General features: G+C 38.1%; 1 protein-coding gene and 1 pseudogene across 4 annotated transcripts in view; both read left to right on the top strand.

Moving 5' to 3' along the window:
- The first annotated feature begins 3,481 nt into the window (after positions 1-3,481).
- LOC124972215 (60S ribosomal protein L15-like) lies at positions 3,482-4,366 on the top strand (annotated as a pseudogene).
- A 9,543-nt stretch (positions 4,367-13,909) lies between these two features.
- Rp2 (RP2 activator of ARL3 GTPase) overlaps positions 13,910-23,730 on the top strand; it is a 57,964-nt gene continuing 48,143 nt past the window's right edge. For 2 of the 4 annotated variants that reach the window (XM_047536496.1, XM_047536495.1), the window contains exon 1: positions 13,910-14,189. In XM_047536496.1, the coding sequence (XP_047392452.1) occupies positions 14,088-14,189 (102 nt within the window). In that variant the 5' untranslated portion in view covers positions 13,910-14,087. The remainder of the gene's footprint in view (positions 14,190-23,730) is intronic. The other 2 variants (XM_047536494.1, XM_047536493.1) reach the window with 1 other exon arrangement.

A 23,730-nucleotide genomic window follows, 5' to 3' on the forward strand; every position in this document is an offset into this window, starting at 1 on the left:
AGACAGGGTTTGTCTGAGTTGCTTAGGGCCTTGCTAAATTGCTGAGGCTGGTTTTTGAACTCATAATCCTCCTTTGTCAGCCTCCAGAGTCCCCGAGTTACAGGCGTGCACCACCTCAACAGACCAGATTTGAATAACTATCCTTTCATCTTTAATCATTTTCACTTCTACAATATCAGCTATTTATTCACAAGTTAATTTTATAGAAAACTCGCAAACTTTTGTCATAAGCTATAGCTGTTCTATGTACTACCTTCTTTCTGTAGGCTGTACCCTTATCGCCATCCATACCTGAGCCTGGAGTTTGGCTAACTTCTTGATTTGTGTTGTCGGTAACTCTTTTTCACTCTATCCTTGGACCTGGACATCCAGGATTCAGGGAAAGCAACTCATGCTTGAGAACACTTCCCCAGCCTTAGGAACATTGAAGGAGTGGGAGCTGCAGTGGGAAGATCTCTGAGGAAAGGTAGTGGATTGAATGTTACATAAGGCAGATTAAAGAGAATAATTGGGATTTTTAAAGATTTGATTTTTATTTAGTTACAGGTTATAACTATAATTTATATCCCTTTTGATTTAGATAATGTAAGTAATAAAATAATATTCACTTTGTTCTCATTATTCACAACCAGTTAACATTTTAACATATTTCCTCCCACTTTTTTCCCATGCCTATATAAATTATTTGTTGAATTTTTCATATCAAATATGAAATTTATGTTAAGCACTTATATGCAAATGGTGAGTATTTTCTCATATATATGTTAAGCATTTCACACATTTAAAAATTGTAAACGTAATTTTAAATATCTACATAACATCCCATCAAATCACTGTGTTATCTCCCCAGCTGTGTAATCATTTCTAAATAATTTCAAATTAATGAATATTTACAATGCATCCATTTACAATTATTTAAAATATCACAATAAAAATCTTTGTTTACAATTTTTTATCCCTGTTTCTTATCATTTCCTCAAGTCAACTTCCTATAAGTAAAGCTACTTGATCAAAGGGAATAGACCAAGGCTGGGGCTGTAGCTCAGTGGCAGAGCGCTTGCCTAACATGTGTGAGGCACTGGGTTCAATCCTCAGGGTACCACATAAAAATAAATAAAATAAAGGTATTGTGTCCATTTACAACTAAGTATATATATATATGTATATATACATACATATATATATATAAAGGAATAGACCATAATAAAAGAAGTTTTTATCAAAGCAATTAGTCAAGAGAAAGAAATAAAAGGCATCCAAATTGGAACAAAGAAGTGAAATGGTTTGTGTTTGATAATGACATGATTTTATTTGCACAAAGCCTAAAGACTTCACCAAAACCTATTGAAATAAATTCAGTAAAGTTTCTGGATATAAAATCAAAATGCAAAAATCATCAATATTTCTATACTAACAATGAACTATCCAAAAAGGTAATCAAGGAAAAAATCCCATTCTCTCTCTCTCTAGTTCTCTATCTATCTCTCACGCACACAGACACACACAAGAATAAATTTAACCAAGGAAGTAAAAGATCTGTACATCAAAAATTATAAAAAATATAATTTTAGCCATTCAGGAAGCTGAGTTGGGAGGATCACAAGCTTGAGGCCATGCTGGGCAATTTTGTGAGACCCTATCCCAAAATAAAATTTTAAAAAGGGCTGGGTATGTAGCTCATTGACAGAGTGCTTACAGAGTGCATATGTGAGGCCCTGGGTTTGATTTCCAGTAACATACACATACACACAAACAAAGTATAAAATATTGATAAAGAAATGGAAGAAATTATGGCATTTGCAGGCAAATGGACGAAATTGGAGAATATCATGCTAAGTGAGATAAGCCAATCTCAAAAAACCAAAGGAAGAATGATCTCGCTGATAAGTGGATGATGATACATAATGGGGCGTGGGAGGGGTTAGTTTTAGGGTTAGAGTGAGGGTTAGGGAGGGGGGCAAGAATGGAGGAAGGAAGGACTGTATAGAGGGAAAAGAGGGGTGGGAGGGGTGGGGGGAAGGGGAAAAATAACAGAATGAATCAACCAACATCACCCTATGTAAATTTAAGATTACACAAATGGTATGCCTTTACTCTATGTACAAACAGAGAAACAACATGTATCCCATTTGTTTACAATTAAAAAAAAAAGAAATGGAAGAAGATACAATAAATGGAAAGATATTCTGTATTCATTTAATTGGAAGAATTAATATAATGAAAATGTTCATATTACCCAAAGTGATTTACAGATTCAGTGTAATCTCTATTAAAAATCCAATGCTGTTTTTCACAGAAATTGAAAAAATTCTTGAAATTTATATGGAACCACAAAAGACCTTAGTTAAAACAATCTTGATCAAAAAGAACAAAGCTGGTGGCATCATACTACCTGACTGAAACAATATTACAAAAATAGAGTAGTCAAAATAGCATGATACTGGCATAAAAACAGACACTGGCCAGAGTCCAGAAATTAACCCATACACTTAAATGGTCAATTGATTTTTTAAATACAAGAATAAGCAATGGGAACACTCTTTTCAATGACTGGTATTTTGAAAACTGGATATCCACGTGCAGAAGAATTATTTTGGACCCTTGTCTCACATCATAAGTAAAAATAAACTCAAAATGGTTAAAAATCTTAAGAACTTAGAATTACTATTAAATTACTAGGGGAAAACTATACCATATTGGTCTGGGCAATGATTTTCTTGGATTTGAGCCCAAAAGCAAAAATAGATAATTAAGATTGCACCAAACTAAAAAACTTCTATACAGTCGAATGAATAATAAAGAGAAAACCCATAGGTTGGGAGAAAAAAATCATAAACCATACATCTGATGAGGGACTAATATATAAGGAACTCAAACAACTTGATAACAAGAAGGCAAATAACCTGATTAAAAAATGGACAAAGGACCCAAATTGATATTTCTCAAAGGAAGACATAAATGGCAAATACATATATGAAAAATGCTCAATATTATTAATCATTAGACAAATGTAAATGAAAACCACAATGAGATATTCATGTCACATCAATCAAAATGTCTATTATCAAAGAGACAAATGATAACAAGTGCTGGCAAGGATGTGGACACTGTTGGTAGGGAATGTACACTAGAACAACCATTATGAAAAAATAGCATGGAGATTTGTCAAATACTTAAAAAAAGATATACCATATAATCCAGCAATGCAACTACTGGGTTTTTATCCAAGGGATTTGAAATCAGTAGGTCAAAGAGATATCTGCACTCCCATGTTCATCACAGCATTAATCACAAGAGCCAAGATATGGATCAGCCTATCAACAAATGAAAGGATAAAGAGGGTTGGGGATATGACTCAGTGGTAAAATGCTTGCCTAGCATGCACAAGACCCTGGGTTCAATCCCCAGCACCACAAAAATAAATGACGGGCTCCTTCCTTTCCGTCTGGCGCCAGTCATCAGATAGGCTGGGTGAGCCAAGATGGGTGCGTACAAGTACATCCAGGAGCTGTGGAGGAAGAGCAGTCGGATGTGATGCGCTTTCTTCTGAGAGTCCGCTGCTGGCAGTACCACGAGCTCTCTGCGCTCCACAGGGCTCCGGGGACGCCCCACCCGGCCATATAAAGCGCGCAGACTGGGACACAAGGCCAAGCAAGGTTATGTCATATACAGGATTCGTGTGCACCTCAAATACCCAGTTCCTAAGGGTGTGATGTATGGCAAGCCTGTCCATCATGGTGTTAACCAGCTAAAGTTTGCGCGAAGCCTTCAGTCTGTTGCTGAGGAGCGAGCTGGATGCACTGTGGGGCTCTGAGAGTCCTGAATTCTTACTGGGTTGGCGAAGATTCCACGTACAAATTCTTTGAGGTTATCCTCATTGATCATTCCATAAAGCTATCAGAAGAATCCTGACACCCAAGGGATCACCAAACCAGTCCACAAGCACAGAGATGCGTGGCCTAACATCTGCAGGCCATGAGAATGATGGTCTTGGAAAGGGTCACAAGTTCCAACACACTATTGGTGGTTCTCCCTGCGCAGCTTGGAGAAGGCGCAATGCTCTCCAGCTCCACCATTACCGCTAATATAAGTATGATGTTTGTAAAATTCATACCTAATAAACAATTTAGGACAGTCATGTCTGCTTACAGGTATTATTTGTCTGTTAAAACTAGTCTGCAGATTATTTCATGAATGCTTTGTCAAATTATGGAAGTTAAAGTGCAATAATGTTTGAAGACAATAAGTGATGGTGTATCTTGTTTCTAATAAGATAAACTTTCTGTCTTGCTTTATCTTATTAGGAAGTTATATGTCAGTGTTTAAAATATGCTATGTGGTATAATAGGTGTCAAATAAATTCTTTAAAAGAGGAAAAAAAATAAATGATGAAGAAAATATGTCATATATACACAACAGAATATTATTCAGTCTTAAAAAGAAAACCCTGCCATTTGTGACAATGTGGATGAAGTTGGAGGATACTATGCTAAGTGAAAAAAGTCAGGCACTGACAGACAAATACCACATGTTCTCACGTATATATGGAATATAAACAATCAAACTAGAAGTAGAGAGTAAAATGGTGGTTACCAGAGGCTATGGGGTCACAGGAATGGGGAGATGTTGTCAAAGGGTATAATGCTTCAGTTAAGAGGAATTCATTTTTGAGATTATTGTACAGCACAGTGAATACAGTTATTAATAATGGATTATATGTTTCAAAATTACTAGAGGGTAAACTTTGAATGTTCTCACCACAAAAATGATCAGTAGTTGAGGTGATGTGTATGCCAATTAGCTTGATTTAATCACTCCACATTGTACACATATATCATAATATCTCATTGTACTCCATAAATGTATATAATTATAATTTGTCAATTAACAAAAAAATAATTTACAAAAAGGAATAAACTATTAGTGCCAGTTTGTTTCTACAAAAGCTGGTATTGTTTTGCCCCACCTCATACTCTTGCCAGGACTTTGCTAATTTAATGTTGGTTTTGTTTTCATATTTTATTACTAGGGAGATGAAAATATTTTAAACATTTAATAGCTCTTTGCATTTCCATAATCATAAATTATTTATTCATTTCCTTTGCCTGTTAATTTGCTGCTCATTCTAATCAAATGCCACCAATATGACAACATTAAAGAACTGAATAGAAGTAGGTTTTGGAGAAGAAAATGGAGGAGATTGGTTTTGAAAGTTGGAGGACACACTCTAATTTGCCCCAGGTAAAGTTTTCCACACTTTTTCTTCCCCCAAGATGTTAGACTTTGTACTCACCTGAATAGCAGGTGAAATGCGTGTCAAGCACAAGGCCAAGCCCAATTTGACAGATTCTACTGATAGAGGAAAAACAATCCCTTTTAAGATTCAGACAATTTACTTCTTACAAATACAGTAAAAGGAAGGGGGAACCAAAGGTGCCAGTTCTCCATGGTCCTTCAACAGGGCAGCACACAAAGGGGTCAAATAACTATAACACATATTGTTATTATTCTGACTCCAGCAAATCCAAGAGGCTGTAAGAGTCTATTTTATGACAGCCTTCCAGGCTGATATCTTCTAGGGAAGATAAGCAAGTGAGTAGGAAATGACTTTGTAGTTGCTCCTTCCAAGCCTCTCATGCTTTCATGTAGAAAAATCACAAGGCATTCTGCCCAGACCTGAATTTAGCTGTGGCTTATGTGGGTATATACCAGTTTACCCCAGCCCCATGGTGGAACCATTCCTCTATACTTTGCAGGTGAGGAGTCTTGGGATTCTGTCTAGATCTTTTATCAATTTATGGAGTTTTGAGAAAACTTAATTAGTGTCTAGGAGACCACTATCTTCACTATATACAAAAGGATCAATAAAATAATCCTTTCATGTACAGCAATTATTCTATTGCCAGGGATATCCTAAATGTTATGAATCAGACCCATCTGTGACTTTGAGTCATAATGTGGCCCACAGGACAGATGCATAGAACTACACCAAATTACCTCTGATATTATCAGTAGCATTGATGGGTCTTAGTGTGTATTAAGGATGCTAGGACTTATCTTGAAGGGGAAAGACACATGTTGTTTAGTGTGATATGTGCTACCTGAAACATTTTTTGGTTATAAATGGAGTAAAATGGGACTCTAAAAGTTGAAATACAGTCAGGTGCAATGGCACATGCCTGTTATCCCAGTGGCTCAGGAGGCTGAGGCAGGAGGATTGCAAATTCAAGGTCAGCCTTGGCAACCAAGTGAGACCCTGCCCCAAAATAAAAAATGAAAAACAGGGACTGGGGATGTACACAGCGGTTAAACACTTACTTAGCATGCTTGAGGCCCTGGGTTTAATCCACAGGACTGGAAAAAAAAAGTTGAAATTCAGTTCTTTTTAGGTGTGTTTTCTGTAGCACCATTTCTTCAGAGCTAAAAGCTAGTGTTTAAATGTTTCTTGTCCTCTGGGAAACTCTCTAATCCTGGAAGCTAGTCTTAAAAGTCCCAGGGCTCTTATTTGATAACTGTATACTAAAACTTTCACACAGGCAGATATTGCATTCTGATTACAGGCCTGAACAAAACCAAACCATCATCCTACATCATTGAAGAAAAGAAACCCCCATGTACAACCTGGATTAATTTGCTAGTGTTGCCCCAACAAAGTACCACAGAATGGGGGGGGGGGCTTAAATAGCAAAAATTTATCGTCTCATACTTTCAGAGGCTGGAAGTCCACAATCAAGGCATTAGCAGGTTTGGTTTCTTCTGAGGATTGTGAGGAAAAGATCTGTTCCAGATCTCTCTCCTTGACTGATAGGTGGCTGTCTTCTCCTTGTATGTCTTCACATCCTCTTTCTATGGATATCACTGTATCAAAATTCCCTATTTTTATTAAGACATTGGTTATATTGGGTGAGGTCCTAGCCTAATAACTTCCCTTTAACTTGATTACCTCTGTAAAGTCTCAAAATAAGTCACATTCTGAGGAATCACTTTTTTCATGTATTCTCTTATTGTCACGGTGGTGCGAATGGCTTTTAATAAACAATAATTCATTCTAAGACAGGGAGAAAGCCAGGATTTGTAGGGTTTGAAGTTTTTAAAATTTGAATTGGGTCTTCTGAAGAAAAATTTTAAAATTGCCATATTCTCCCAGTAATGCTACAAATCTGCCACAACTCATGAAAAACCTCAGTTGCAACAAAGAAATAATAGATAAAGACTGATGAAAGCTAATAAAAAACTAGCTACTGGAGTCAAATATACAAAGAACAAAATTTCCAAGACAAACTGTATAGATCTATTAGCAATTAGCAAAGGTAACTATACAACCAGACATTCAGATAACCAGAGGCACACGTTTGATCAAACACTTCAAAACTACTCAATGAGAAAGATAAGTTAGGATCTTGAAATTTATGCACAAGAATTTTAATTCTAAATTACTATGGCTGCAAATATTTATTTTTCCAAACTTTTATAAAACTGATGCTTATGCTTCCTGTTAATATAGTCTTTCTTATCAAATCAGTCACATTTCTTATGAATACTTTCAGTTTAACAAAAATATTCTATACATACCCTATTGCCTCTTCATTGATAAGAAGTCTGTTTGAAAAAAGAGATACAAAGTATACTTTTGAAAATATTGAAAATATAACTCTCATAAAAACTAACAGCAAGCCAGTGTCAAATACTGATTTAATTCATTAATGAGAAAGCCAAAATGTTGATAAATCTGGTTCAAAGAGGATACGAGAAGATGGATTTTATATAATCAGTGGGAAAAAAGGAAGAGTGAAATAAGATTGCTACTATGGATACAAAATTGGTTAAGTTCCTAAAGGGCAGTAAAACCATAAACTTTTCAGATCATCTTTTCTTCTGGGCAGAAAAGAAAATTATCACACTTTACCAGTTTTATTTACTTATGTATTTATTTATTTATTTATTTATTTCCCTGGAATTGAAATTGAGCCTAGGGGCACTCTACCACTAAACTACACCCTAGCCCTTGTTTTATTTTGAGACAGGCTCTAACTATGTTACTGAGGCTGACCTTGAGTTTGGGATCCTTCTGCCTCAGTGCCCCAAGTACCTGGAATTATAGACATGCACCACCCTGACCAGATTCTGTTTCATTTTTGCCCCTGATCTAAGAATGTGCTGTGAGCTGAGTGCAGTAGGGAGGTGGGGAAGTGGGAACTGCACCAAACCTACCAAGTGGTTCTAAGGGAAGATTTTGTCCAGGATGAGCCTTGACATTTGTTCACTTTGTTAGAAACGGGGGAGGGAGATTAGGAAAGAGTTCCTACTTTCATAAGTTCCAGGGACTTTTGGGCCTGCTTAGGTGTGGACAGTGTTATGGTTTGGCTGTGAGGTGTCCCCCAAAAACTCACATGTGAGACAATGTGGGCAGGTTCAGAGGAGAAAAGATTGGGTTGTAAGAGTGTTAACCCAGTTAGTGAATTAATTCTCTGATGGTATTAATTGAGTGGTGGGGTGTGGCTGAAGGAGGTGGGAATTGAGGCATGGCTATGGGATATATATTTTGTATCTGGAGAGTGGAGTCTCTCTCTCTCTGCTTCCTGATGATGCAAGCTGCTTCCTTCCACCACACTCTGCATCACCTCCAGCCCCAAGAGCCCCAAGGAATGGAACCAGCCTTCTATGGACTGAGATCTCTGAAACTGTGAGCCCTCAAATAAACTTTTCCTCCTCTACAATTGTTCTGATTGGATCTCTTAGTCACAGCAGTGAGAAAACTGACTAAAACAGACAGCTGTATGATATTAACCTTTCCTCTGTAAGATTTCATAATTATTATTATATATCCTTTTCATTAACACTTGCCTTGTGACATCGGTTATTTTGCCCCAACCTTTTTTTCCCTCTGTTTTGGAATTATTTTTAAACTATCTAAATGTTGATGAGTAGCAATTATGTAAGTTGAGATCTTCTAAATGTCAGATGGAGAGCTTAATTTTGGTATATATGGGAAGAGGAAACTAACTAAATCTCTCATTTAGCGTGGGTGAAATGGGAAGTAGTTCTTTTTATTTTTTAAGTAAAATCCTAAGGATAAAAACAGATTTTCTAACACACTGCGATTAGCACTGTGATTTTATATTTATCAGAGTTTGCCCTTTCCTGAAAAATATTGAGATAAATGTTTAGAAAATGGAAATTCCACTATAAAAATAAGTTTTTTTAGTCCAGAAACTATCATTTTAATATATTTTCCTTTGGAACTTCTTTGATGTAAAAAGTTACCAAAATTATTTTCACTTTACGCTGTTAAGAACATTCACTTCTGGGGCTAGAGTTGTAGCTCAGTGGTAGAGCGCTTGCCTGGTATGTGTGAAGCACTGGGTTCAATTCTCAGCACCACATATAGATAAAAGAAAGATCCATCAACAACTAAAAACAAACAAAATAAATTCACTTCTGGTCGGTGGTGCATGCCTATAATCCCAGCGGCTTGGGAGGCTCAGACAGGAGGATAGTGAGTTCAAATCCAGCCTCAGCAACTTAGCAAGGCCCTAAGCAACTCAGCGAGACCCTGTCTCTAAATAAAATACAAAAAAGGACTGGGGATGTGGTTCAGTAGTTAAGCACTCCTGGGTTCAATCCCTGAAACACACACACACACACACACACACACACACACAAAAGAAAGAAAAAGAAATCATTCACCTCTGAGGAGCATTTCTTGACTCTATTCTCCAGATTCCCATCTGAATTAGAAGACTGTATCCCCTGTAATTCCTATTTTTTTAAAAAATTTTTTTAGTTGTAGATAAACACAATATCTTTATTTGTTTATTTTTTATGTGGTGCCAGGGATCAAATCCAGTGTCTCATGTGTGCTAGGCAAGGGCTCTACCACTAAGCCACAACTCTGACCCCCTGTAATTCCTATTTTGTACCAATTTTGAAATCTGTTACATCTTTTTCTTTATTATTGGCGTGTGTGTTGTTATATCTTTAACATTGTATTGTAATCACTTATTTTTTGATCTAGCTCTTCTATTAAATTGAGGGTTTAATCCAATTTCATCTCATCACCTAGCATAATGCCTAGAACACAGAGACATCTATAATTTTGAAAGAAAATTTTAAAAATAAAAAGGTCTGGGAAAATAATTTTTGTAAGAATGAATGAGAATATTGTCAGACAACCCAGTATAATATCATGATCTATGTGATTAGTTGACATGCATATGAGAGGACAGATTCATCGATTGTAATAGAAGGAAGAAGGAAAATAACACAGAACTCAAAGAGCTGATTAGGAAGTCAGGTCATTGATGGAAAAATATTCTTCATTTGGCCTAAATTGAGACTCCTACCAACAACATTGAATGAGATATCCCATGGTAAATGCAATTAGAAAGAACAGTCTTTGTAACCTGATCACACACAATTCCCAATGTTTTGAATATAATTGGAACTGATAAATAAGGTGGCAAAAGAAAATCCAGAAGAACTATTTGAAAGTTAAAACTATCGAAAGTGAGACAATTTATGCCTGTAAACACAGAAATTTAGGAGGCAGGAGGACTGCAAGTTTGAGGACAGCCTGGGCAACATAGTGAGACCCAGTCTCAAAACGTAATAAAAAGGGCTAGAAATGTAGCTCAGTGCTTACCTAGTATGTATGAGGCCCTGGGTTCAAACTCTGGTACTGCAAATAAATAAATAAATAAAGAGTAACAAGGAAAGTTGTCTCAAAGAAGTTATGTGTCTGTGTAATTTCTTTAAATCTTCCAATCCCCTTTTTTGGTATAGAGATAATATTGACACAATGCAATAGCCACACTCTGAAATAACAGCTCAAAGATCTGCCCCTTACTGTATTCATTTCCCTTTTTTAGTCTCTTCACTTTGTGAGTCAGGGTGGGCCCTCAGCGACCAATAGAATGTAGTGGAAGTGACGTTGTGTGGCTTCTGAGGTTTTGCCACAAGAGGCCTTGCAGCGTCTGCTTTGATCTCTTGGAACAGCCACTCTTGGAGCCCTGAGCATGACATGTGAAGCCACCTTGCTGGAGAGATTACATACAGAAGCTCAAAGATTCTATGTAGAATAATTCCTGGCCAGGTTCCCAGGCATTTGAGTCATCCCAGATGAGACTCTGGACATACTGTGGAACACAGTTGAGTTCTTCCTGCCAAGTCCTGCCTAAAATGCAGACTCATGGATAAAATAAATAACTGTTGCTTCAATCTATTAAGTATCACATGGTTTGTTATGCAGCAATAGATAGCTGAAATACTCCTCCCTTTCCTTCTTCCTTCACTTGATGTGAATTGTTTCCTGAGATGGGAGCAAAGTGAACAAGAATGTGTCCAATCATCTCAAGGTTGGGGAATTTTCTAGCCAACTGTATTGGGGTAATTGACTTATCTGTGTTGTAGAGATAAAATGCTTCAGGGCCGTCTTCCGTTTTTTTTTTTTTTAAAACGGGGATGGAACCCAAGGCCTCAAAAATGCCAGACAAGAGCTCTAACACTAAGTTAAACCCCCCAGTCCCAGGACTATCTTCTGAGGAGAAACTATATCACTACTTCTGTGGTCAAGACACAAGGGTCCCAGAACCATCTCTAGAGCTTGTGGCCAAGCATAAACCCACAACCCAACAGATTAATATAGATGAATACATACATCAAGATGAACATAAAGTGCAGCATTCTACAGAAAAGAAGTGACCAGAAATAAAAGAAGTTACCAGAGTATAAATAGCAGGAGATGTTCAGGAAGAAGAAACAACTAAAATCTGCCTGGGCTTTGCAGGATTTAAGCACGTTCCTTTTCAGGACCTGCTCCCCACCCATGTTTGTAATAAGGAACTCGTCCCTGCAGTTGCAGAAATTAGACCAGGGGTCTACACCAGTCTATAGACAGTTTATTATTGACTGACCAGTAATTTACCTGATTATCTCCCTTGAGTCTGAACTAGTACATAAAAAGAGTGTAGCATTCAGTTGGACAGAAAGGCCAGGAGGAATCAAGGCCAGAGAGCTGTTGGCAGCCTGTATATGCTGATGAGTGTGTAGAGAGCTTGTTTGCAAAAAGTGATATGAATTCATGGGGGGAGGAAGAGAGGGAGAAAAGAATTTTAAGAGTGAGATGATGAGAGAACACTAGCCCGAGATATGGTTATTGACTTTCTGGTCCCCAGTTTTTAAAATGCAACTTTATTCTATTTTATTTTATTTTGGGTTTGAGTGATGATTAGATGGGAATTAACAAAACAAGGACTTTATCTTCACTTTTATTTAAGGGTCCCTGAGAAGATCACTGTTACATGCTGGTTTTGTTTCTGGTTTATCATTAATGATTATTTCAAAACAAAATTTTAGAGTTTGTTTCTTTAAAATTAGTTTTGTCTTGTTTGTGCATGAAGAGTAACATTATAACTGTGGGAAGGAACTCCTATAGGCATCAGGCCCAAGCAGATGCTTCTTTACTTCTTTATTTCCAATCAATGAAAGAGGAACAAATTTAAGGCAGAAGGAGGCACTGGACAACACATGCTCTGGATTTTTCTAGTACCTTCTCAATCACTCCCATTGTGACTACAAATTTGTTCCTTTATCTCTGGTTCATTACTTCCTCTGCTGCATTATGGTGGTGATCACAGTTTTAACATTCTGTGAATATAAAGTATCTAATGAGAATCTAAACCAAAAACACCCTCACATAGGAATTTCATCTATGAAAAATGAAAAAAAAAGTGCACTGACCAAAGACTATTGCCTAAGATATGCAATGTAAATTTGCAGTAATTTCTAATATTTTACCACTGTGCTTTTCTTCCTGATTGTGCAATAAGGACAGGAAGTGAAAAGAGGAACATTGTTAATGTTCAAGTTAAGTCAGAGGCTCAGTTAGGATACTTACAGGATGTGAATAAGAGGGAAGGTAAAAAATATCCAAATTTGAACCTGAACAGATAAGCATTTGATGTCCTACCAAGATGTCAAAATACTGTACCTCAGAGAAATCGACTTATATTTTCTCTTACATAAGCAATACATACGTGTTTTCATAAAACTCTGCCCAAGTATAATTAATGTTAATATTTGGCACATATATACCTATTTAATCTATTTACGTGTTCATTCGACAAAATGTTTTATTTATTCATTTTTCCAGATGGGGGTCTTGTTATGTTACCCCGGCTGGTCTTGAATTCCTGGGCTCAAGCGATCCTTCCGCTTCAGTCTCAATTGCAAGCGCACCAGAGCGTTTTATTGAGCAAAGTGTTGGACCAGGCTAGAGGGTTTAACGGTACATACTCTTTAGACATGCCATTTCGTCTTTAATTCACAGTTCTAATAAAGAGACATACGCAATGATTTTACTAAGTACTTACACAAGTTTTGAGCAATACGTGAAAGTTTTAAGAAAGCACAGCAGATCGGGGCGGGGGGAGTTGTGGCGGAAAGTTCCTAAGGGGCGACAGTGGCCAGGCGATGTGGGCCAGTGAGAGGGTTGGTAAAGGGAGGAGTAAACACTATGAATTTCAAGGTCTTCCCGTGTGAGCAGAAATTCCTGTTCCCTCACAACTTGCATCATAAAATAAATGTAATACTCGACTAGGCATCCATCCCGCGCCTAGAATTTGGGAACAGAACCAGGGGCAAAGAGATCGGGATGCCAAGCCCCACCTCCCAAAAGCTAAGGGGCCCCGCCGAGTTCCAAGAGAGGCGGGACTGAGGGGTGGGACCGGACAGAGGTAGGGGAGGGGCCCGCTGTGCATTCTCCAGAGCTGGGCGGCTCCGCTGCAGAGGCTTACGCAGGAGCCAGGCATGGATTGGTGAGTACGTTGGTCTCTGTTTATAGGCCGCGCAGAGCTGCTCACGGGGCTTTGATTGGCTCAACGGGCGCTGAACGGTCATTGGCTACAGTGGGTCGTCACGGCGACCAAGGGGAAAAGAAGAAGGGGTGTTGGGCCTGGCGGGTGAACCGAGGCTCCGGGCGGCTGGGCGGCGTCCGGAGAGCTGCTGGGCCAGAGCGCCCAGGGTTCACACCACACTCCAGGAGGTGCCCGGGATAGTGGGTCAGCTGGCGAGACCTGCAGGCCAGGACCATGGGCTGCTTCTTCTCTAAGAGGAGTAAGGCTGAAAAGGAGTCACGCACCGAGAGCGAGGAGGAGCAGCCCAAGCAGTACAGCTGGGACCAGCGAGAAAAGGTAACGAAAGTATTTTAGCCTCTGGTCTCAGTTCTTTAGAGCTGCCTGGCAAGTGTCTCTTATAGCCGGGAAGGGCTGGGGAAGCCGACCCAACAACTGTCTCTTTCTCTCTCTCTCTCTCTCCAATACCGGTAGCTGAAGTCAGGGTGCAAGACTTTTGGGGAGCGCCCCGAAGGGCTGTGAAAGGGGCCTTCGAGGTCGTTGTGCAGGTAGATGTACCCCTCGGGGGCTTTGCCTCGGTTTCGCACCCAGACTTGCGCCTACTTCCCGTTCGAGGATGGACTCAGGGAAGGAGCCAAGAACGCGCTGAATCGCAAATCACCTCATTTCACCGGCCGGCCGCGCGGAGCGGGGTTTGGTCCAGTCGTCGAATTACACATGGGACTGATTCTCATCTCTTCCGCGGCTTATGTTGTGTGGCTGTTTCTCTTTTGTCTGCACTCCCTGGCAAATCTCTCTGGTGCCGCATGATATATTCCACTGCTGCATTTTCTCAGTTACTAAGTGTACTGTTTAATGTACAGCTTTCTTCTCCCTCCTCTTCCAGTTGGCTGAAAGGGATAATGAAAATCGAATCAGTCTTGAATACGTGTTAAGACTGTAAAGTGAAAGTAATTGGTATGAACAAGGCAATATTTATTATTGCTTTATGCGAACGAAAACGCCCTTATTACTTTTTCAAAGCTTTGAAAACATCCCCTAATCTTGCACAAAACACACTTACTCATACATTTCTTAATGGTTCCTCTTTTTACATAGTTCTTCATTTGTGCTTAGTAACTTTGCTAACTTAATTTTTCTCTTCCAAACAAAATGAGGTTGTTTTTAATGTGAAAGAACAGTTAACTCTTGCCTACTGCAACACACCTGTCCCCCCAAAATACTTTATAGTAAGTTTCTTACTAATGGTTTGATGTCATAAACCTTTCTGAATGATTACTAATTCCCAGCAGAATTTAGGCATGTAGAGTAGATTCTTCAAGTGTTACATTTAATAAATTGGAAGCTTTTTGCAGAATTCTGCATCTGGTTCTTAGACCCTTTTGCCCCACGTGGTACATTTATTTTCTCTTATCCATACTTCATAGCGTCATTTTATAATGTATGAAAGCTGTGTTTTCTGTTGTAATGTACAAGGAGATTGCAGCTATTTTTTTTCTTTTCTTTTGGTATGAGGAATTGAACTCAGGTGCTTATGATTGATCTACATCCCCAGCCTTTTTAATTTTGAGACAGGGTCTTGTTAATTCCTTAGGGTCTTGCTAAATTGTTGAGGCTGGCTTCAAACGTGTGATCTTTCTGCTTCAGCCACCTGTGCTTGGCTGGCACCTGTCTTTTAAAGTTATTTGGTGGGCATTTTTTTAGGATTTCTAACAATGCTCTTTAAGCTTGAACTGTCTGCCACAAAGTTGTGGGTTTTTTTAAGTTTTTATTTTAGCTTTTTGTTTTGAAATCATATGCTAAAATTAAAGTGCTTTTAAAATTTTTATAGTAGTCTTGGTTGCCTCTGATTCATTGTTTTACAATAAATTGTGTTATAGTTAACCTTTATTGATATTATATTCAGCTTAAATGGGATCTTTCCAATTAATCCCTCTTTTAGATCAGTGGATGTATTCTGTGATTTTTTTTCTTCTTTTGCTCTTTGGCTAAGTAAAAGCATTGAAAAATAGAACAGTGGACATGACATGTAGTAAACTTTTAGTTGTAAACTGGGAACATTTTTTTGAGAACACTACTAGGTATGGTAGTTCTAGAGATATTACTGATATGTAAAAATAAGCTCATACTTCTGTGTGTGTACTAAAAGTTTACATTTTTATTTTATTTTTTGTAGTGCTAGGGATCAAACCTAGGGCCTTGTGTATGCTAGGCAAGAGCTCTACCACTGAGCTATGTCTCCAGTCCTAATACAAGTTAAAATCTTTTTTTTTTACAGTACACAGAAGTTATTTATTTAAATATTCAAAAAGATCAATGATGGAAAAAATAGGTTTATCATGAGAGTTTATATTAGATTTATTTTACTATTTAAAAAAGTGCTGCTTCGGGGCTAGGGATATAGCTCAGTTGGTATAGTGCTTGCCTTTCAAACACAAGGCCCTGGGTTCAATCCCCAGCACCACACACACACACACACAAAGTGCTGCTTCTAGGTTATCCTAGCAGATACAGAACACTACATGATACATGCACCTACTGAAATATTCTGTAATACATACAGTCATTATAGAACGATTTATACTTTGGGAGGAAATTCAGCAGTAGTAAGGGTAACTTGTTTATTTAAACTAGAAACAGTGATAATATACAAATTATTTTTCTCATTTGATTGAAAGGGGCTATAAAATTTCACATATCAACAAAGGAAGCAACACAATCACATAGAGAATGCCTCAGATAATTGCTTTTACCTTACTTTATCCTTAAAGGAGTGTACACTCAGCCATTATAGTTTTCTAGACTGCACAATGACTTCAAGGTTGACTGGCCTACCATAAGTGACTGAAAGTAATTTGTGTTGGTAAGCTGACACTGAACAAGTTAAAATCTTGATCAACTCAATTAATCGAAAATTTTCCAACTAAATAAGCATTATGATCGATCCCCAAACATTTCAGTTTAAAAGTCTTTTGGACTATTGAAGGAAGAATTATTAGCTTACATTTTGAAACAATGGCGACACCACATTTTCCAACACTGCTTTTTCTTTCTGGAATACTTTTTGTTCTTTTTGTTCTTTTGTTCTAGGAATCTCTCTACAGTGCATCATATACCATAGTTTTAAGTTTTATATGCCTACTGTGAGCTCAATTTGGACTAGTGTGTAAGTGTTCTGTATTAGTCCAATGATGTTTTTACTGACCATGGTCTTGCTTGCTCCTAGAAGATTTTTTGGGGGTACTAGGGATTGAACCCAAGGGCACTTAACCATTGAGTCACATCCCCAACTATTTTTTTATATTTTATTTAAATACGGGGTCTCACTGAGTTGCTTAGGGCCTCATTAAGTTGCTGAGGCAGACTTTGAACTCACCATCCTCTTGTCTGAACCTCCCAAGCCACTGGGATTACAGGTGTGCACCACCACACCTGGCTCCTAGAAGATTTTAATTGTACCTTAGAAGGAAAAGAATGTAAATACAGCATAGAGAACATAACTGAGATATACTGATGTATATCCACAGAAGTGGTTTGTGTTAAAAGTTTAGGTTTCCATAATGTGATCATGGAATATAGCTTGTTTTTAAAGTCATATCAATTACCATTCAACTTCTAAGATGTTACATAGAAAAACAAAATGAGTTGCCTGAAGTTTCCTTGCAACTTAGAATGTGGTGTTTAAATTTTCCTTAGATTGTGTAACCAGAGTACCTTTTTTGAGGGGCACCCCTTGGGTTTTGAGTTGGGTAATTGGGTCAGTCTTAGGGGACTGAAGTAAAGAAATTGTCTCAATTAGAAAGAATGTTTGGGGACTAAATGTTGTCATAGCAACTGACGTACTGTAGTCAACAGTGGAAGAAGTTCGTTTTCTATTGCTGCTGACTTTGGAAAAAAGCTTACTATACAATTACTGCACTGACATGATAAGAAATATATTTAGATTATAAGATCTGTGCATAAATCATTGGAAAGAAATGCTTTTATTCTTGTTATCCATGTGGTTTCTTCCACAGTTAGGCAAAGTGTTCAATATATATGTGTTCAAACACCAAGGAAGATTCAGAATTATAATACTTATCCCAGTCCTCCAGGAAATGACTTGTTTTTTTGGAGTTAAAACAGGAAATATTTAAGTGAAAATCAGGTGAGGATGAGTGATACAGAAAATTGGTTTTCAGTTTTCCATGTATTCATGCCAATATTCCTCCTAAATAATAGAAATGAGAATTAGTTACCTAAACTTTAATGATGGCATGAATTTGAAAACTGATCAGGGCATGAACAACACATCTTGTATTTGTTACATTTGCTTTATGTTTGATAGAAATAATACTAAACAACTTTCAAAATGTTTTAAAACCCATTCAGATTTCTATTGTGTTACTTTGGGTAAAGGAACCAATTTGTGCACTTTAGGCTCCTCATGTATAAAGTGGGACAACTGTAAATATTTCTCTACTATTTAATATGGCAAAGGCCTGTCCTTTTCCTGATCCTCCTTTGAACCAGGTTGACAATCCAAATAATTTCATACTGTAAAACTATTTAACTGTAGAATCTTTAGCTATTTGATTAATTTCTCCTCATGAGCTAGAGAGGTGACAATAATGGTCATCTCCAAGGGCATAGCTTGAACAAACTTTAAGCAGCTTATAATTCCCAGAGTTGTTCATCAGTGGAAAGGGTGGCTTTGTGAGAAACTGACCTCCACATTAGTCAGAATGTTCAGAGGTTAGATGGTAACCTGCTAGAAAGAAGTGTCTGAATTAAGTAGGGGGCTAGATGCTATATTAGCCTTCAATTAAGTAATCAAGGTATTCTAGTCATCCATTGCTGCATACCAAACCACCCTGAAACTTAATATCTTAAAACAAAGGCAAACATTTACTTTGTTCACAATGTTGCAATTTGTATAAAGTTGAGAGGATTGATGCTGCTTAGTGTTGAATCAACTGTGGCATCTTGACTGGGGGCCGAATAATCTACTTTCAGGATGGCTTAACAGCCTAGCTGGCTGGGGGACTGATGTTGGCTTTCAGCTGGGAGCTCAGCTAGGGCTGAAGGCCAGGCACTCTCCATGTAGCCTGGGCTTCCTCAGAGTATCTTGGCTGGGTTCCAAGGATCAGTGGTCCAAGAAATACTGGCAGAAGCTGCATATTTTTTTTGAATTAGCTTCTTCTTTTTTAAAAAAGAATTTTTATGGACTGGATTTCCATTAAAATGAACAAAATCCACTATTTTATCTTAGATTATCATTATGGAAGTCTAAGTGTAGAGATGAATTTTAATGAAAAATTTGCATTTCCTGCTGAGTAAAAGAATAAGTTGTTTACTTTTGTTTTATATTAGAAAAAATAATGCTTAATTTAGTTTAGTAGCTGTAGGGTATCAAATTAATATCATGTTAATTCCAACTTCTTAAATTTTTCTTTGATTTTGAAAGTATATTGCCTTTTTTCTGTGTGGGATTGAACTCAGTGTTAAGTGCTTTACTACATCTCCAGACCTATCTGTTACCTTTTAAGAATTATAGTAAGAAATACAGCCTAAACTAAGTTCACTTGTGAAAAAGTAATTTAAAGCATGATATTTTTATGAGTGTGATTTTTTTAGGCACTTTATTTGAGAACCAGTAACTTGCAAGGTTCTTATGGGCCTAAGCTTCAGGTTGCTTCATTATTATTTTTCACTTTGAGAAACTTTCAGGTGTTATTGAGAAAGCATAAGCATATATCCTGTTTCTCCTTGAAAGGCTGGGTTGACAATTCAGATAATTTTATATTACAGAATTATTTTTTTTGCTAGACTCTTTAGCTATATGATTAATTTCTCTCCATGACTTAGTTTCTCTGGAATGTCCAGAGAAAATACTTAGAAAATACTAAATTACATTTAGATCCTCAGCTTTGACAGCTGCTATGGACTGAATGTTTGTCAGAGTCTTACGTTGAAGGCCTAACCCCCCAACACATACAAACAATGTGGCTGGCTGTATTTGGATATGGGGCCTCTAAGGAAGTAATTAAGGTTAAATGAGGTCTTAAGGGTGGAGCTCTGATCTGAAAGGATTAGTGTCCTTTTAAGAAGATTCTCTAAATACCCATTGCATTGAAGGTTTGGGCTTCAACATATAAATTTTGGGGGTGGAGGACAGACATTAAATCCATAACACAGCCTGAGCCTATTAATAAGACATCAGCTCAGTAATGTAGAAGTTAAGAATAGACTTTCTGTATTTGCAACAAGAAGTCTTAATGCCAAGTAGTAATTTATGTAGTTGAAATTTATCAGTTAAATAGTGTACATCTCATAATATATATCAATTGTCATGCAAAAAACACTAGCTAAATTCTTTCTTTTTGGTGATGGTGGTACTAGGGATTTAACTCAGAAGCACTGTGCCACTGAGTTGTACTCCCAACCTTTTTAATATTGAGACAGAGACTCACTAAGTCGAGGCTGGAGGCTGGCCTCCAGCTTAGAATCTTTGTGCCTCAATCTCCCAAGTCACTGGGATTATGGGGGTGTGCCACTGCACCTAGTGCTGAATTCTTTTAAGTAGGAAGGATTAACTGATTTATTTTTATCCAAACATGGGTTTTTTCCACCTACTTAATTTTCATATAAATATGCTTGCAAATGTTTAAAATTAACTTGTGTCTAGGCAAGATCATTTGACCAGAATCTTAAACCCCAAATCAAATCCCCAGGAAAAACACTCACAAAATTTTACATAAAAGTTTTAAGAAGTTTCTGATACAGTGAGGTAAACCACAAACAGGGATGGGAATTCCTCTTACCCGTTGATCTTGAGGCCTTGGTAGAGATAGACCATTTCCTGCTCCTTTCCCTACCTCTGTCTGTTGGCACTTTCATTCTTACCAGTCCCTCTGTGGGAGGTGATGTGGTGCCAAAAAGAGAAGTGGAAAATGTTTTAACCCTCCCCAAGGTTTAAAGCAGAACTGATTTAAGCTACTCTTTCATGTCCCTTATTCCCACTTTAAGGCCTAGAGTGGATCAAGATCCCATTATCCTGCTCATGACTGTATTCCTATCCCCTTACAGTAGCTTTTCCATGTGGAAGGCAGCCTAAGCCTCTTTTTATTCAGGTATAAGAAAGAAGGGAATGTAAAAAGGAAAGACCCAGGTCATTAAAAGGAGTACCTGTGCCAAACTTTGTGTATAACTATAGTTCTTTTATTTTCCTATTCAGAAATTGGTCAACTTGAATAATGTGACCCAACTAAATGTCACTAAAATTGTCATTTTCTTCTTTTTGTGATATTGGGGATGCAACCCAGGGCCTTGTGCATACAAGGCAAGTGCTCTATCACTGAGCTACACTTGCAACCCTACTTTTTTTTTTTTTTTTTTTTTGGTACTGGGGATTGAACACATGAACATTACCATGGAGCTAAGTTCGCGTTCCTTTTTATTTTGAAACAATGTCCTGCTAAGTTGCTTAGACCCTGCTAAATTGATGAGGCTGTCTTTGAACTTGTGATTCTCTTGGCTCAACCTCCTGAATTGCTGGGATTACAGATGTTCACCACCTTGCCTGGCAAACCCCACCCTTTTGTTCTTGATCAGTATCAGAGTTCCATTTCTTTGGGGATGGGATTGAGAATCAGATGTGGAGAAGCCTCAAGTTCCCCTTAAGAGATGCATGATTATCAAACTTAGTTACTATTCACATAGCAACTGTAGACCACCCACTATAAGTTACACTCTAAGGTAATCAAGTTTAAGTGATCAAAATGGATTCAACAAGTATATGTGGAGAGTTTTGGTAGTAGTGGGCACTGTTCTGGGTTCTGGGGACAAAGGTGAACTAAACAGATCCTTCCTTTCTTTATGGAAGTTATGGAGGGTAGAGGGTAGCACACAAAAAATATAATTCATATATAGTATATTAGAAGGAATTCAAGCATTTTGGAGAATAAAGAGGTAACGTTGGAAGAAATGTTTCAGTTTTAAATAGACTGGTTGCAAGCTGGGTGCAGTGGCACATGGTTTGTAATCCCAGCTACTTGAAAAGCTGAGGCAGGAGAATCCCAAGTTTGAGGCTAGTCTCAGCAACTTAGTGAAACCCTGTTTCAAAATTTAAAAAAATTAAAAAATAGACTGGTTTCAGGATTCCAGCCTAAAGCTTATGTTACAGGAGGGGACATACACTGATATTTAATGTAATTAGGTACTCAGAAAAGGAAGCATATTTCTGGTTGAGGGAATCTGGAAAGCTTCACAGAAAATGTTTCACCAACAGCTAAGTAAAACTGGGAGATGGTATTCTAGGTAAAGGGCAATCAAAGGCCACATACCCATCCAGTAAGTATTTAAGATTTACTGAAGAACAAAGTTCACATGGGAGGGCAATAGGATTTAAGATTGATGTCATATAGTGATAGTTTACATTGAAAGATTTTCTAATACCATACAACCTGGGATATATCCAACTCAATTTGATGTTTTCTTTTTTTATGGAATTGACTAAACTTACTGATTTGTTTTCATGTATAGGCATGTGAAATGGGTCTGAAATTTTCTTTTGTTATGTCTCTTTCAACTTTTCTCATTAGGGTCAATGTCGGGCAGGCTAGTAGCCCTGATGGTTTTACAGGACCTACTGTTGTCTTTGTAGGAGCACTTCACTGTGTGTATTTCTTTAATAGTACAGATTGGGCATCCCTAATCTAAAAATCCAAAATGTTCTGAAATCGGAAACTTTTTGATCACCAACATGATGCTTAAGAAATTTGGGGTGGATCACGATGGCATAGTAAAAGCAGGCTACAGATCCCAGCTTAACCACAGTTCAGAATAAAAACAAGAGAACAGCTACTCAGTAAGGTCAGTGACAGAGGGAATGCACCGAGACACAATATTAGAGTGACAGAGATTTGAAGAGATTCAGAAATCCTGGTTACTGGAACAGAAAGCAAGAAATAATTCATCAGTCCTGAAACTGTATCTGCAGCATGGGTCCAGGTCTAGGGGAAGGGATGACAAAGAGAGAGGCAAAGCTGACCTTCAGTTTGCCTCAGAAACAACAGAAGAGAAAGTCAGACTTAATTAAGCTGGGCAGGGGTTCCAAAGCAGACTGGTACATGAGATGTACTCCACTTAATTTGTTGGTAGAGATCTGTGAGGGGCAGCCATTTTACAAAGACCAGACTAAGCTTGAAGCTCTAGAAAGGATTCCTACAGCTTCATTCTACCTAGAAGTATCAGCAAAGATTTTTTACAGGGAACACCTTTGAACCTGGCTAAGTAACTTATTTAGAGGGATTGCTTTGAGCTAAAAGCTGCCAACACCCACTGCTGGTGTCAGTGGGAAAGGAGAAAAGCAGGCAGAGCAGAGAAGGTGGGTCACTAACACTCTTTAGACTCGCTGCACCATTACAGAGCACACACATGCTGCAGGCCGACACAGTTCAGTCTGAGTAAGAGGTATCAAGTGCTGGGGATTCATTGTGGTACTTTGAGAGCTGTGCCAGAGAAGGGCAGGGCAAAGTCTATATTGACAGCCCTAGGTACACAGTGTTTCTCACAAGATACACAAAGCCACCATCTGAGCCAGGGAGAGATTTGGCCATAGGACCACAGAGAATCGGGGCAGTTCCCTCAAACACTCTAGCGGGCTCTTAGGCACCAGAAAGACTGGACCACCCAGGTTCATGCCAGAGGTGGGTGAGATGAGTTCTGTGAGAATAGGCTGAAGAGCTCAAATTCTAGACAGGTTTATTTTTCCCCCTCTTTGGTACCAGAGATTGAACCTATGGGTGCTTAACTGCTGAACCACAGACAGTCATTTTTATATTTTTATTTTGAGACAGGGTCTCATTAAGTTGCTTAGAGCCTTGCCAAGTTGCTGAGG

Source organism: Sciurus carolinensis, chromosome X, assembly GCF_902686445.1.
Source record: "Sciurus carolinensis chromosome X, mSciCar1.2, whole genome shotgun sequence".
Classification (NCBI taxonomy): domain Eukaryota; kingdom Metazoa; phylum Chordata; class Mammalia; order Rodentia; family Sciuridae; genus Sciurus; species Sciurus carolinensis.